The sequence below is a fragment of the Sorghum bicolor genome, chromosome 2 (assembly GCF_000003195.3).
Source record: "Sorghum bicolor cultivar BTx623 chromosome 2, Sorghum_bicolor_NCBIv3, whole genome shotgun sequence".
Classification (NCBI taxonomy): Eukaryota; Viridiplantae; Streptophyta; class Magnoliopsida; order Poales; family Poaceae; genus Sorghum; species Sorghum bicolor.
Genome location: NC_012871.2, coordinates 70328762 through 70339404, shown reverse-complemented (window position 1 = coordinate 70339404; position 10643 = coordinate 70328762). Strand labels below are relative to the sequence as shown.

The 10643-nt window shown below is 42.1% G+C and overlaps 2 protein-coding genes across 2 annotated transcripts; one reads left to right on the top strand and one right to left on the bottom strand.

The window, feature by feature from the left end:
• LOC8056317 lies at positions 441–3490 on the bottom strand. Its single transcript, XM_002460798.2, has 2 exons — positions 1836–3490; positions 441–639 (listed from the first exon to the last, which is right to left on the bottom strand). Exon 1 carries the CDS (start codon positions 3064–3066, stop codon positions 1840–1842), a length of 1227 nt encoding a protein of 408 aa, XP_002460843.1. The 5' UTR covers positions 3067–3490; the 3' UTR covers positions 441–639; positions 1836–1839.
• LOC8081735 lies at positions 7216–10461 on the top strand. The gene is made up of 5 exons (XM_002462961.2): positions 7216–7673; positions 8270–8333; positions 9137–9301; positions 9695–9760; positions 9853–10461. The coding sequence occupies exons 1-5, from the start codon at positions 7366–7368 to the stop codon at positions 10078–10080; spliced, it is 831 nt and encodes a 276-aa protein (XP_002463006.1). The 5' UTR covers positions 7216–7365; the 3' UTR covers positions 10081–10461.

Below are 10643 nucleotides of genomic sequence, written 5' to 3'. Positions count from 1 at the left end.
TCAATACAGAAGAAAATTTTAGGTATTTCAGAAATATACATAACAAAAAATCCCAGACATGCATAATGATAGTTTGAGTAGTGGCACTAACCCATCCCACGACTGCTTACAAGCTGCACAAATTGTAACTATACTGGTTTATGCAGTACAATCGGATATTGTTTCTTAGTTGCTGCCATATCATCTCTCTAACCAACCAGCATGGCTACAGCTGCCGTGGTGGCCATGAGGATGTGGAAATCTAGAACACAATCTAAGAGCTTGTTTGGCACAGCTCAGCTTCAATAGTAAAGCTGTTTTTTTAGAAAATAGCTTCATGAGTGACTTTCTAGATGAAGTTGAGCTGTTTTGGAAAAAGTGTTTGGCAAAATAGCTTCACCAACTACTTCATGCATAGTTGAGAGAGAAAAATGAGGGAGAGAGCTGCAATAAGCTACTTTTTTTCAGCTTCATCCCAACTTATGTCTTTGTGATAGGAGGGGAAAAACAGCTTCACCTATAAACTGTTTTGGAAATAAGCGTTTGGTAAAAAAAAACAGCTCTCTAGGCCTAACAGTTCATACAAGAAGCTCACGCGCAATCATTTGAGCCTTCAGGGCAAGATGCTGTGCTGGCCACGCCTCGTCGGCTCCACAGAAGCTGATACAAAGAAGACAATAAATCAGGGTGATGTATTTCACACATTCATTCAAAATAATAGGAGCAAGCTAGAGCAAACATTATTTGATCTTAAATCAGACTAAGATATTGTAGCTTTCGCCAAAAAAAAAGACTAAGATATAGTAGTACTTTGGCAAATTGATTAGGAGAGAAAAAGAAAATAAGAAAAATAGCTAAAACAGAAAGTTATGGTAAATGCATGTCAAACTTGTATCTCGACAGAAAAAATTAAGCACAAAGAAATGAATCATCAAGAACTCACACGGATTCGTATGATTTTTTTTATATAGTTTAGGATAATGTAGGAAAAGAAACTGATTTCTGTAAAACTCATGTATGACTCCTATGAATTTCTTGTGTTCCAAGGGGTCCTTGGTAGTGCATTCGCTCAATGTAAAGCTTTGTAAGGATCCAGTGCTGTACAATTTTCATTCTTCTAGTTTAGTGAAACGATATGCAGCTCACCTCCATATCCAAGAAAAAAAATCATGAAGTTTTCTTGTTTCATATGGACAAACTGAAAACATCATCTTTGTCTTCAAGAATAGAGTTGAGCGATTCTAACCGCACAACACCAGCTTTTGGAAAAATTACTACACACATCATACCAAAAGAATTCAGAGCAATGTCTTAGTTCCAAGCATTTTCTTATGTAGATTATTTTGATTTTCAAATCAACATCATGAAGTAAATTTGTATACAAGATCATGACAAAAAAAAACTAATAAGTACTATAACGCTTCCTTCTGCAGTAGTTTGATTAAGACGAACAAGTTATTTCTAGGGTGAAATTTTTCCATCTAATTTAAATGATCCCAACATAAAATTAAAATGGCTTCAAAGTTTCAAGCTCTTCTCCAATAGCTAGAACACAAAACACTCCACCAAAATGGTGGCCTTACTAAATGGTAGATATATTACTAATATAAAGTGTAATATGGACGAGTCTGATTCACTTGACTGATGACCATTGAATAGAGATGTTAATGGAACAGTCGAGCAATAAATTACTAAATGTTCCTGCTATGTGGTAACAAAAACTACAAACCACAGAAAGAAACACTACTAAATTTTGAATACACAAGATTGTCACTTACAAATTTACCATGTCAATAGAATTAGCATCAGAAAGAAAAAAAAAAGCTTTGAGATAAATGTTTGTGGAAGAAATTTACCCATTTAGATACTCTGCGGCGACAAGGATGGTGGAAAGTTGGTATATATGTAGGCACGCAAAATGTGGTGCTTCAATTCGCACACTCTCTCAAGCTGCAAAGTCCTGCTGTCCATCGAAAAACATTCCAAGTCTTCAATCTCCGCCGATGAGCTTACATGCACTCCTGCTAAGCTTAGGTGTTCAGGAAACCTTAGCAGGAGCATGTACCTCTCCATAGCACCCCTGATGTAATACCGAAACCCAGGATCCAGCGGGATTGTTTTCTCCACCTGCCACTGGTTGGAACCATCGGCATCGTCTCGCCTTACAGTATAATGGAGGCTAACTGCACCATCTGCAACATGGTCGCGGAGCGCAAACATCCCAACCCTGCCTTCCCCTGCCTCCACAATGGCGATCTGTCGCCTATGGCAGCCAGGTGGGACGTCAGCAATGGATAATTCCATCCTCCCAGCGTCAAGCACGAGAAACTTGTCCCGCCAATCCATAACCCAATAGAAGCAGCCGCGAGCGTACTGGCGCCCGGAGAACGCAGGGCTCCTTGACGACACGCCCAGGCCGGCCATCAGATCGCGCCAGGCCAGGGACGCGACGGCTCGCCATTGCCCAGTGGTGGAAGAGAAGGCGAAGGCGACGAGCTTGGCTTTGCACTGCACCATACAGATCACTCCGAACGAAGTCTCATCCTCTGGGTCCCCGCCGTCGGCACCGCGGGGGGCGAGGAAGGGCTCGCACCAACGGTCGAACTCCAAGCGGAGCGGGTGCTCCACCGCTGTGGCCAGGTCGTCGGGGATCAGGGGGAGAAGGACGCTGCGCCGGTGCAAGGGGTCGCACACCGCTATCTCCGTGAAGACCTGCGGCTTGTCGCCTCCGTCCTCGGGGGTCCGGTCGAGGAGGACGCGGCCGTCGCGGACGTCGCGCACGACCCAGCCGCGGCCCGTGGAGGAGGTGGGGAGGAACGAGAAGGAGAAATCCGCGGCGAGCGAGACGGCTCGCGCAGCGGGGGCGGATGCGTGGGGTGGGAGCGCCGGGTGGAAGCCGTTGTGGTCCAGGAAGCCGAGGAGCGGCGCGGGGTGGAGCGAGCGGAACCGGCAGAGGAACGCGCGGTCGGCGACGAGGCGGCGGAAGGGGACGCAGGCGGCCCCGGCGCGAACGAGGTCGGCCGGCTCCGGAAGACGGAGGAAGATGTCCGACAAGAGGTCGTCGGTGAGCTGCGCCGGCGAGGCCATGTCGTGGCCGGCGGGAGAGAGAGGGGATTTGGGGTTGAGGGTTGCTGGGGAATCGGGATCACCGGTCAAATTTATGGGCTGGTCCGTTGGTCCGAAGTTCGAACAGTTCAACGATGGCGCTCGGTTGGTGGTAGTGAATTGTCGAAAGGGATTGAGAGGGCTATTTGAGCCAGGTCAAATCTCAGCCCACCTGATCTCACTCGACTCGACCTGCTCACTTCTTCTGGACCGAATGGGCCTCAAGGATTTTGGTCCATATCTTACAAGGCCCCATCCCTGATCCAAAGCACTTTTGGGCCTTTTCTGGTCCGGTTTTAGCCTAAAAATGCTTTAAGACTGACTCGCAACTAGCAGTAAGATTTACACAACGTGTTGAAAACAGACTTTTGTACCGTGACGTGTTGGTCAAACTATGGTCTTATGTTGGAGTTACTCCCTCTATCATAAATAAATGCACATCTCGTCTCTCAAGTAATCAAATTTTTTTAAATTTGACCAACTATATATAAAAATATATTAATATCTACCATATATAGCATGTATTATTTGATTAAGCATGAAATATACTTTCATAATATACTTATTCGTAGATACAAATATTAATATTATTTGATATATTTCTAGTCAAATTTTAAAAAGTTTGACTCCTCAGGAAACAAGATGTACATTTATTTGTGGAGGAGGGAGTAGATTGGAAACATGGTCTCATGTTGAATTTGGATTAGAAACATCAGGTTTATGCTTATTAAATAGTTTTAAAATAGTTAAAAGTGTGTAAAAAATAAACCTAAATAAGTCTATGTCTCAGTCATACATGATCGAATGAGTATGACATTTTTAATAACTCTCAAGTATACAATGATTAGTCCACCATAAAAAATCACCATAATATAGGCATAGAAACTGCAGCTATGAATTAATCACAAAAAAAGCATAGATCTAAAGATAGAGCAGAAGTTTTGTACTAAAACATCTCATATCATATATTTAATGTGTAGATGTACTCATTTGAAGTTCAACAAAATTAGTTTTTTCTATTTTGTGATTTTATGTAATTTACCATGTTTTTTTCAAAGATTCAACCAAAATAAATATAAAGAAAAAATAATAAAAACCACCTAAAGAAACAACCAAGGAGGTCATACATTCGGTTTGAAAAGTTGGGGGAGGAGTTATGTTCGGTTTTTCTAGTTTAGAGTTGAAAATATGACTTTTGCGATAGTTGAGGGAGGCAAAGTAGATTTTTTCCTTTTGGTCCCTCTCTTACAAGGCTTCATCCCTGATTGAAAGCACTTTTGTGCCTTTTTTGTCACGTTTAGCCTGAAAATGCTCAAGACTGAGTGACTCACTAGAACTGAGTGAAGAGTAGCTATAAGATTTATGTAACGATCATGCTATATGTTCTAATACATCTTGGAATAGACTCTGTACCGTGGTTAAACATGTTGGTCAAAATATGGTCTTATGTTGGAGTTAGATTGGAAACGTGGTCATACGTTGAATTTGGAGGCTGTTTAGTTCCCAAAAGTTTTGCAATTTTTTTAAGATTTCCTGCTATATCGAATCTTTTGATACATGCATGAAGCATTAAATATAGATAAAAAATAACTAATTGCACAGTTTGTCTGTAATTTATGAGACCAAATTTTTGAGTCTAGTTAATCCATGATTAAACAATAATTGTTAAACACAAACAAAATTGTTGAGTAGCCATTTTACAAATTTTTCATTGACTAAATAGGGTCTTGGATTAGAAACATGTGTGGGCGTCAATAGTTAGATGTAGACGAGGAGAGTGATGTGCATGGAATCACACGAATTTATAACGAGAAATGACTAGAATAAGAAGTGCATTAAAACTTTGTCATTAATATAGACAATACTCCTACTCAAAAGCAACATTATCCATACGAGCAAAAGTATTATTAGTTGGATACGTTGTACATGGGCTACAATACGCTTAGCACAAGTTATTATTTCTATGACTAGAGTTTGTGTGCACCTAAAGAGTTAGGGTGACGACGTGGATAGTCGTCGCATCAGATAGACTATTGTTAATGCGTGTTAGCGGGGGTTTAGTTTATATTTGAGCTTGCAGGCTGCAAATGATTTGCTTGAACGGCCCCTGTGATGCGTCACGCTTGTGTACGCGTAATATAATACACACAGGCAGAGGCAGCACCACTGATGGTGCACGGTGCACGGCTGGGATTGCCGTCCCTTTCCGCCCGCACTTCCTTGTGGGGGCACGACATCCCTTGCTTCATGTATTTTACTAACTTGCCCGCCATTATACCGTGTGAAAGCAAACAACGTCACGAGTTAAAAGAAAACGCGAGCAACAGCACCGTGACTGCTTGCTTGTTTTTAACCATTGCTATGGGTACTTGTAGCTATATATACACCTTGCCACTCAAAATGCAGACATTAAGTTAATCAGACTAAGGAAAATGCTAGTCCCTATATTCTACTTTGTAAGTTCCAAATTATAAGACATTTTGACTTTTCTAGATTCATAATTTTGTTATGCATCTAGATATATTATATCTAAATACATAATAAAAACTATGAATCTAGAAATACCAAAATATCTTATAATTTAAGACGTACGAAGTACTATTTTCTTTCCACAACGTTAGAAAAATATATTCCACAATGCATGTCCATCGACAATATCAATAATGTAGCTATTGATATTTCCACCCTATCCCTGGCTAAATGATTTGAAATAGGAGAAGAAATAGAACAAGATAAGTGGTTTTGTCTATTAAAGGTATAGATGTCCATTCACTTTAATCTTTTATTGCCAAGATATTTCTTTTAGTTAGGTCGAATCATGTGTTAGACAAACATTGCAAAACCACTGGAATAGCATTTTGCAATAAAAGGAAAAAAAAACTACTTTTTAAAATCATGTTAAGGATACACCACCTCATCTAAGAAGGCTCCCGGTTAATGGTAGACAAGTATGTAACATATAATCTTTAAGGTGAGGTTTTATGCACGATTATTCTATTATAGTTTCTTTGTGTTGGCAAAGAAAAACCAATATAAAGGTCAATATATATCACATGATGATTAGCGACACATACTGATATTACCAACTAGGTACCGAAATAGCAAACCAATAAATGCATTGTGCTATGACACAAATGATTATGTTTTTTCCCCTAAAATCATGTGAACACTATGTGACAGTAATAGACCTTACCCCTTCACTCTGAATTTCAAGCCACTTGATATTCATTCAATGTCAAATCTACAAGTCCAAAAAGTTTAGTATCAAAACTTATTCAAAGAGATTTTAGTAAAAAAAAAATTGATCTTATAAAATTGGTCAAAACAAGAAAAATAATTCCGAACAAAGTTAAAGTTTTGAACTATAAGGCACTTTATATTCATCGTAAGTCAAATATCTCTAACTTTGAGCAAAACTTTATTAAAAATATATCAAATCTACATGTGTCAAAAAGTGCATTATCTAATCATATAGAAAATTTAGTTAACTAGTTCGATGTTACAAACTTGGTAAAAAAGGGACTTCAATAAATTTGAAAGGAGCACTATAAACTAGGACCTCCGCGCTGTACAATCTTATTATGGGCATCCAGTTTGGCATCTCTATTTTTTTTCTTGCTCGCCTAAAATGCAAAGAATGAGCGCCGGCCGAATATAGCGTCACCACAGAAACCAAAACCGGCCGAATTTTAGCTGATGCATATGCATGCAAGTTTTCAGGTAGACGTTTGGTGCCCCCGAAGCGGCGGCTGGTCGGCTGCCGCCTCCGCCTGTTCGTCGTGGTTCCGTGGGCCGCGGAGGCGTGTCCGCAGCAGTGGATAGGAACGCAGCCACCTACTCCCGCTGACACATGGCCCCCACCGACCCACCACCAGTCTGGCTGGCGGGCCGTCCCAACCACCTCTAAACAACTCCAATCACGCGCGCGCGGGGGTTATTATTGCAACCGGCGTTCCCACGGGTAATCGCCCGTTTTAACCAGCACCCCTCGCCCCGTCTACCTCTTCTGCCATTACATAACTGATAGATGGGCCCGGAAAACAAACCACGTACCTGGTCCTCGCCATGGACCCACCCGTCGGCGGGTGAGGTCGATTGGGAGCCTTGGTCTTGTATGTCGAAGCGCCCCCCAAGATTTACCGATCCAAATGTGCGCTTCCCTCCCTCTCGTAATCGGAGGCGATTTATTTAGACGTTAAAAACCCGACGCGATACGGAACCCCGCAGCTTAGCGGAAAGCTTCAAAGGGAGGAAGAGGGAGCCTGAGAGGAGGTGGAGGAAATGGCTGCGGCGGCGGATGTGTCGACGGCGGCGAGGACTAGTAGCAGCCCGGCGGCGGAGGAGGGGGGGCAGCGGGGCGAGCACGAGAGCGAGAGCGAGGGGGAGGAGGTGGGTGTGGCGGCCGTGCTGGACTTCGACATGCTGTGCGCGTCCGTGGCGCTGTCGGCGGAGAGGAGGAAAGGCGCCGCCGCGCCGGAGGGGGCGGCTGGCGACTGCGGCGGCGGAGGCGGAGGGGTGCAGAGGATGTGGGAGGGCGACGTCGTGCTGGATTGCTTGGAGGACCGGCGAATCGCGCTCGAGGCGTCCTGGTAGGTGGAACTAACTCTTCTTCCCCGTCGTTTCATACAGCTGTAAGTCTGTAACGGTAGTGTCGGTTGAGGGGGCAGAGCTCGGTTGTTGGGCGTTTCATTGAAGGTGGATTCCTTTTTTTTCTAACGGATGGACTGATTTCGGTGCGGATTTGGGAACGGAGGGGGTTGTTATTCGTCCATAATTTTACCAATGGAGAAATACTGTTTGAAATGGCATCCTTTTTTAGTAATTTGGGCGGGGTTTTCATGCAGAGGAGGCAGCTTCTCCACTGAGATTTGTCAGAATTTTTTGCTGAAAATTTAAGCTGTCTCTTCAAATTGCACCCGCCAGAATTTAGTGAGGAATTGGACTTGACAATTCTATTGCTGCAGTCGTCAATGCAAAAAATCTTCAAATTTTAAAATGAACTGTTGACAACAGGGAACATTCCCCAAAATGGTGTCGTAGCCTCTGCTTTGATACTATTCTAGTGTTTGTGCAAAAATATTCCACCTTTCTTTGTTATACAACATTTTCTTCGTCAACTATGATTAAACTTTGCTATGATTGATGATTCGTTTTAAAGTTGTTGTTTGCCTGCAACTGTTTGCAGCTGCCCATGCTATCGGTTTGGTAAGAACATGCGGAGAGCCAATCTCGGATCTTGCTTCCTTCAGGTACGGATAACCCATTCACCAGAGAATGAGCATATTTCGTCCATTTTCTGCTGTTATTACTTTCTTGTCCATAACGTGTAGTCATATTGCTGTACAGGTATGTTATGTAAGCTGTAAGTGACTATGTTTATTGTTGTGTTCGCCACCATGCTATTTGGACAACCATAGGAAAGCTGCCATTTTCTCAGCCTTGTGCTTATACAATGTAGTGGCTGATGTGTAGCTCGTTTGAATTGACTTGTCAATGTGAACAGCATTTTGGATAATCCCTTATTCCTGTGGCATGTCTTAGACCTGGTCTAGCCTGTCTTTTTTTTATTTTAGCTGCATAGAGTGTATGCTCCAGTAAAATGTGCGCCTATCATTCTAAATATTCTATGTCGGAGGGAATCAGACTGCATCTTGGAAGACCAACTTGATTTTATCTTTAGCTCAGTCAGTGTTTCTTTCATAAAATTGTCGTTGGAGTTTCTTCAGCATCGATTATGTGCAATATTATGTTATTATATGGTCAGTTTGTTATCCTTAACAAAGTGATTAAAGGAGATTATACTCTTCTTCAACATATCTCCTGGCATATATATTAAGGGTGAGGACACTGATTCTCGCCTAAACTAGATGGCTCTAACCTCTCTGTCTGCTATATACATCCATAGTTGCGGTGTTGTGACAATCTTGTTGCCATTGATTTTAAGTTTTTCTTGTTTATTACAACTTTATTTGAGTGTAGCTCCCTCTTATGTTGTTAATTTTAATGTCTTACTCTTATTCACCTTGCTGATGCTAGATGAAATTTCTTTCAGGGAATGGTTTACTGCATTCTGTTAGCTGCTGTCCTGATCAGCCTAATTGCCTTTTCTGTAACAAGGCATCATATATATTTATATATGGGACTTGGCTCTGTCCTCTTGATAGCGATCTATACTGGTTATTTCCGGAGAAGAATCAGGAAGCAATTCAACATTCGGGCAAGTATTTCTTGGGATAGCTATTTTCAGATATAGTATTCAGAAAGTTTTCTGTTTACTGCAAGAGCCAAGATGTAGCAATTATTGCAGTTGCTTCAGTGCTCATCTTTTCTAGAATTGTACCATCATTGATGTCCTTGTGCAATTGCTGTACCATTTTGCAAAGCTAAAAGCCTAAAATGAAAGTAACTGAAACTTGGAGGTATATCGATGGCGAGGTATAATCAAGGTCATACCTATCAACATAAGTATGATGTCAACATTGGAGAAATATTAGTACATGTACTTTAGTTCTAGAACTGCAAACATAAAATTTAGGGAGATGCCATTCACATTGACTTGGAATCTTCATTCTGAAGAAGCTGACTATTCACCGTTTTGCACTTATTACAGGGTACTGAGAGCAGTCTGGACGATTGTGTTCTCCATCTCATATGTCCCTGCTGTACGCTGTGCCAGGTTATATCTACAAAAGCCCATCATCATCCCAATATTACTATCTTCTTATTTTTGGCTTTTGTAAACTCGCATGTAATGTTTTCTGAATTCAGGAGGCTAGAACTTTGGAGATGAACAATGTCCAGTGTGGTGTCTGGCATGGACGAGGTGATACCATTTGTTTAGGGCGCAACGGTGAAGGAAACAAGGCTTTCGCTGCCCTGAACAAGGCCTCTCTTGTGCCTATAAAGTCCCCAGGGTTGTGTGGCATGGATAGAACGTCAAATGCTGCTGACGAGCATGAGCCACTTGTCCCACCAGACCAACTGGAGCAGGTTTAGGTATTCTGTATTGCCACAACCTCTGCACTTTCCCAGAAGGGCTTCGACAGGGCTGAGAAAAAAAATCATTGGTGCTTCAATTCTCTGCCGGCTTATTTAGGTGCCTGCATCCATTGATCCCAAGAACTGGACTTTGCAGCAACCATACATGGGTGATGATGGGCGCAATCGGCCTGCTGCTGCTGTTATAAAATTCAGTGATAGCTTTTTTTTCGCGCAGTCGAATTGTTAAGGTCCAAGACAGTACCTGCATAATGTCCCTACACGTGCTCGGGCCTTTTGCCTGAATCCAACTGTAAATTTCAGATTCAACTTAGCAGTTCGAGTGATACATAGACACGAATGAAATGGTAATGTTCTCATCACCGTCCGTGCTTGTTCCCTATATGTTTCTTAGGCTGTCCCTTGTCATACTTGTTTCCAGGAGCTCGATTAACTCTGTTTCCTTGACGAAATTTCATTTTCTATCACAAATGTGTGCACAAGAACATACTAAACAGGAATTGCCTGCGTTCGTAGCAAAATTACAGGGCTAACAATCTGAATTTTAGACCAGCACAAAA

Excerpts from the sequence above, each read along its gene's own strand:
- LOC8056317 (XM_002460798.2), bottom strand. The coding sequence starts at position 3,066 with ATGGCCTCGCCGGCGCAGCTCACCGACGACCTCTTGTCGGACATCTTC.
- LOC8081735 (XM_002462961.2), top strand. The coding sequence starts at position 7,366 with ATGGCTGCGGCGGCGGATGTGTCGACGGCGGCGAGGACTAGTAGCAGC. Across the intron at positions 7,674-8,269 it reads ATCGCGCTCGAGGCGTCCTG|CTGCCCATGCTATCGGTTTG; the intron begins GTAGGTGGAACT and ends AACTGTTTGCAG. Across the intron at positions 8,334-9,136 it reads TCGGATCTTGCTTCCTTCAG|GGAATGGTTTACTGCATTCT; the intron begins GTACGGATAACC and ends AATTTCTTTCAG.